Here is a 5,296-nt window from a genome sequence, read left to right as displayed (position 1 = left end):
CAAAAATGTCCCTATAAACAATATTTTATAAATAATTATGCAAACATGAAAATGAAAGCAATTAATATTTCAAACAAATCTCCATTCTGTGCAATATTTATGCCAACAATATAAATCATGAATATTTTATAAGTTTTTAAAACTAAGCAGTAAGCAATTCACTGCATTGGTATAAAAGAAAAATGTTTATAGAATAAAAATCATTCTACTTTCAATTCTTAGTATAGAATAACATAGCATAACATAGAACAAGAAGACAAAAAAATGCGTGCCTTTATTGTATTGTGTTTGGTAGCAGCCGCCTGTGCTCAATCGGGTTATAATTATCAAGCTGGTAGTGGTAATATTGGTGCTGCCTCCAATGCTGTTCCCACCTATGAAGCTGGTTCTGTAGCAACTGGTCCCTCATTTGCTCCATCTGGTCCTGAGTATGAACCATCGGGTATTGTAGGTGCTGCTTCCAATACTGCGCCCGTACAAGGTGAACTCGAAAAGGAATTCTATACCTTCACCGCTAATGATGAAGACTTCAATGATCCTGCTGCTTCCAATCAATTCGATAATGCTGTTAAACAAGCTCTACGTGTTATTTTCATCAAGGGCCCCGAAAACACTGGTTTGGAAGACGCTGCTTTGGCTTTGGCCAAACAAGCTGGTGAACAACAAACCGCCATCTATGTCCTCAACAAACAAGCTGATCTATCCGATTTAGCCAACAAATTGAACAATGCCAATGACAACGCCAATAACAAACCTGAAGTTCATTTTGTCAAATATCGTACCCCTGAAGATGCTGCAAATGCCCAAAAAGCCATTCAAGAACAATATAACGCATTGGGTGGTACTAGCCAACAATTCAATGGTGGTGTTGCCCCTGTCTTGAACTTTGCCTCTCAAGCTCCAGTTGCTCCTGCACCAGCTGCTTCAAGCCCTGCTGCCACAAGTGCTACATATCTTCCAGCATCTGTGCTTCGCCGTTTCCGTTTGTAAGTGGGATCTACTGGTAGACTGCCTCTGCATTTGTTATAGTTGTTATGTGTTACACAATAAAAAATATACAAAAAATGAAATTATTTAAGTTATACCTAAACATTGACCTATGTTGACAGTTTTTGCTGAAGAAGTTTGGTGTCTTCAGTTAACCTCAAATGTCAAATTACGGGTAGTTTAGTCAAAAAACGTAGCTAAAACCCTCAGAATACCGAAAATCGGGAGGTACCGTTATATGGGGGGCTATACCAAAACATGGAACCGCCTATGGAAAAAATATACTAAGATGGAAAAATATAGCGCTCTAGCTCAATTGATTGATTACCACAGACGGACATGGCTAGATCAACTCAGAATTTTATTTTGATGAAAATGTACATGGGGATTTCTGAGTGAAATCGGACACTTTTTCAAAATGAGGTTTTTGATTTCCCTTGTTTTTGCTGTGGTGACGCTGCTCATTAACAAAACATTTCAGTATGTTTTCAGATTTTGTTGGACTAACAATGATTGACCCCTTCGATTTTCTTGAATTTTTTGTGTTAAACTACGATCAATTACAAAAAATCCTATTTGGTAGTGGGATTCAAATGATTGCTATTTTTCTCAATTTTTTAAAATTTGTCAATACAATTTTTCCTTGTGAAACATTTGTTTTGTACTTTTATTTAGGAATTTATCTTAAACCTCTTAAAAACTTCGTAATTTTTCGATTTCAAAATGGTTAAACTTCTTAAAAACTTCGTAATTTTTCGATTTCGAAAATGGTTATTCTGTTATTGTACCAGCCGGACCATAAACTAAATAAATTGATAATCAAATAACCACGGTTTGGGAATTATATGAATGGGCATCCGAGCCAAATAATCTACCAATTATTATTATTATTTAAATAAGAAAGAGGAGTTGAATTTAAGATATGAAGTGGCTAAACCTATCGCGGGCACAAAAAAAAAAAACGCCAATCAGTAATCCACTAATGTTTGTACAATAATTGCTAAACCATTTTCAAAATCGAAAATTTACGCAGTTTTTTAAATGTTTACTATAAATTTCTAATTAAAACAACAAAATAAATGTTCAAATTTTACTTTTTTATTTTCTTGGTAAAATAAGAAATGTTTCACACTGGTATAAAGGAAAAATTGTATTGACAAATTTTAAAAAATTAAGAAAAAATAGTAATCATTCCAATCCCACTACCAAATACGACTTAAAATTTTTGTAATTGATCGTAGTTAAATAAAAAAAAAATTCAAGAAAATCGAAGTGGTCAATCATTTTTAAAAATTTATTTTAAATTATAAATCGCGAAAATTGCTTCCAAGCCCGTGCAAAATTTCCTTCTATTTTTTATTAGATAGCTGATAAAACAACAAAACATACAAAAACAAGTAAGAAAAGTCTATAGTCGGACGGAGCCGACCATGGGATACCCTATACCACTATCCCTGGACAATCGCTTTCCACGGAACTTCTTTTCAATGATTGTGAAAATTGAATTACACTGTGCAACATTTTTAAGGTGATCTTGTGCAAACAATTCGAACTGAGTATTTTTTGAAAGTACAGACCCAAGCGACAAGAAACCCTAGTTGGGTTTTGTTGTGTCAGATCCAGCTCGGATCCATCTAAGCATGGTTAAATATTGGGTTTTTAAAGAAATCCGGGGCTATATCTCTGAAACCAATGTGAATCTTCTTCTGGCCTCTGAAGCAAATTTGTAGATAAGGACAAGAATAAAATATTTGGAGAAATAATGAACTCGAAAAACTACATTTATTGCCTCAAATTTCAAAATATATACAATTTTTATACATTTCGCACCGCATCTCCAAGACCGTTTTTCTGAATACTTTCTTTTGGTAAAATATACCCTGGAATGTAATACACAACTCTTCAGAACATGGCATTGTTGTAAAATGCCTCTATACCGTTTTTTTCTGTAAATTTTTCAACGACGATTTAATAAAAATGTAAATAATGAAGTGAAATCCGAAATGCGAGAATAAACTGTTGGTGTAAACAGTGTTTGAAATACGTGTTGTAAAAGATATGATGCAAAATACCGCTGAAACAACATGAAGTAATCATTTTAGAGTTTCAGAATGTTCTAAAGAATTGTTGAGAACTTCATTTGGAAGATTTTTGCAAAAGGTTACTTGGTTCAACTCCCAATTGTTTAGCCGATACTGACCAGAATTTCAGCAATTATGTAAAATGTTCTATATTTTATAGATTTTGATGCCCTAGATGGAGTTTTTCTTATGTGGTTTTTTCAAAAGATAAGTTCTACTAGTTTACGGCCACAATATTGCTAAAGACAGCAGGGCCAAATTTCTATTCGTTTCTGAGATAAAGGCCTGATAAATGCAAAAAAGTGTAGATTTAGCCCGGTATAGATGAGGCAATAAAATCCGAACTGGATCTGACAGGACAAAACCCTACTAGGGTTTTTGTAGTCTAAATATGTACTTTCAAAAAATAGATAGTAAAAGTTGGTTTCATTTTCAGTGTTTCATAGTGTTATCAAATATCAGAGATATAATGTATAATACTTATGGCCAAAACCAAAAAGTTATCTAGCATGACAAAGGCATTATTGTAGCAGGAAAGGAACATTTAGTTCACACAAACTAAAATGAAATGAAACCCACTTATGTAGTATTACTACTTCCGTTGTTTAACCGCTACGTTATTGAAATTTTTACCAATTTCACACAAAAGTTTCAGTCCATTTAACCCGCTAAGTATTATCTGATCTTCACGTTGGATTGTACGCCTCTTCCTCATCATAAACTCAAACTTTGTTTAAAAGTTTGCGTGTTATTATTTTGACCTACAGAGCCGCTACAAAATTGGTTAAAATTTTGTTTTTGGTCCATTTCATCTCCTGAATATTTCACGATCATCACCAAAAACTAATCATTTCTATTCTGGCCCGAACCCAACCTCCTTAAAAAATTCGTTAAATCGGTCCATAATTGCGGCCTTAAGCTTGTTTACAATTTTTAATGGACGGACACACATCTCTAAATCGCTTTATCTCGTCGAGATATGAATTTTGGCATACCAAATAAAGGGTCTAGGACGAATATTTCGTGGTGTTACATAAACTTTTGGAGAGACAATATGTAGCATGGGATAAAAATATGGTTCTCTACACAGAACCCATTATATATTAGGCAGTAGGCCCGTTATCTAGCAAACACTTTATTGCAATTTACATCAGAGGAAAGGTCAGTAGTTTTTTTCCATATGTAGGCTACTTTGCGACATATATATGTCCTCAAGGAATTAAAGTATCGACCAAAAATACAATTTTTATATGACCTAAGGATATTGCATTGAAAAATTGATATCTAGCGAAGTCCTACCTTAGGTCATAAAAAGCTCGATTAATTAAATTAATTAAATCTCACAAATAATGACCTTCGCCCCAAAAAGGCAAAAACTTAAAAATATAATTTTTATATTTTTCATACAAAAGTAATGGTCCATTTCACCCGCTAAAGAATATCAGATCATCATTCAAAATTGTAGGCATCTTTTTCGACCTATACTCTTACCCGGTGCAAAATTTCGTGACTATTGATGTATAATTGCGACTTCTAGCGAGTTTATTATTACACTACAAAGAAATAACAGAATATATTAGGCTGTAACTCTGTTATCTGATCATGCACACCAACATAATTGGCATCAATTGAAAGGTCAAGCGTTCCACTTTCAAGTATATCTCACTTGCCGGAATGTCACTTCCAGGAATTAAGATATAAGCTGTATATTAAAAATTTTCACAATTTTCACACAAAAGTTTTGGTCCATTTAACCCTCTAAATATTATCCGATCGCCATCTCAAATTGCAAGCTTCTCCTTTGTGATATACTCTTACCTTATTTAAAATTACGCGTTGATCGTACTATTATTGAGACCTACAGAGCCGCTAGAAAATTGGATAAATATTATGTTTTTGGTCCATTTCACCCGCTAAATATTTCACGATCATCACCAATAAGAATAGGGATCTATTCTGATCTGAACCCGACCTCCATACAAAATTTCATGACGATCGGTCTATAATTGCGACCTGGAGCATGTTTACAATTTATAATGGACAGACGGACGGACGGACACACATCTCAAAATCGCTTTATCTCGTCGAAATATGAAGATTGGTATACCACATTGGGGGTCTCCGACGAATATTTCGCGGTGTTACATGAATTTTTACCAAAACAAACTTATAATACCCTTTTCCACTTGTGGTATAGGGTATAAATAGATTTTTTCATATTGGACCAA

The 5,296-nt window shown here is 33.9% G+C and overlaps 1 protein-coding gene across 1 annotated transcript; it reads left to right on the top strand.

The window, feature by feature from the left end:
• Positions 1 to 264: 264 nt before the first annotated feature.
• Positions 265 to 990, top strand: LOC141391011 (uncharacterized). The gene is made up of 2 exons (XM_073963928.1): positions 265 to 442; positions 482 to 990. Exons 1-2 carry the CDS (start codon positions 265 to 267, stop codon positions 988 to 990), a joined length of 687 nt encoding a protein of 228 aa, XP_073820029.1.
• The last annotated feature ends 4,306 nt before the right edge of the window (positions 991 to 5,296 follow it).

Source organism: Musca autumnalis, unplaced genomic scaffold (genome assembly GCF_047663935.1).
Source record: "Musca autumnalis isolate F117 unplaced genomic scaffold, ASM4766393v1 scaffold_1, whole genome shotgun sequence".
NCBI lineage: Eukaryota > Metazoa > Arthropoda > Insecta > Diptera > Muscidae > Musca > Musca autumnalis.
Note: the sequence above shows the minus strand (reverse complement) of the source record. Positions and strands in the feature narration are given on the sequence as shown.

Coding starts and splice junctions, on each gene's coding strand:
- LOC141391011 (XM_073963928.1), top strand. CDS start 265: ATGCGTGCCTTTATTGTATTGTGTTTGGTAGCAGCCGCCTGTGCTCAA. Junction 443..481: donor TCCTGAGTATGAACCATCGG/GTATTGTAGGTG, acceptor CGCCCGTACAAG/GTGAACTCGAAAAGGAATTC.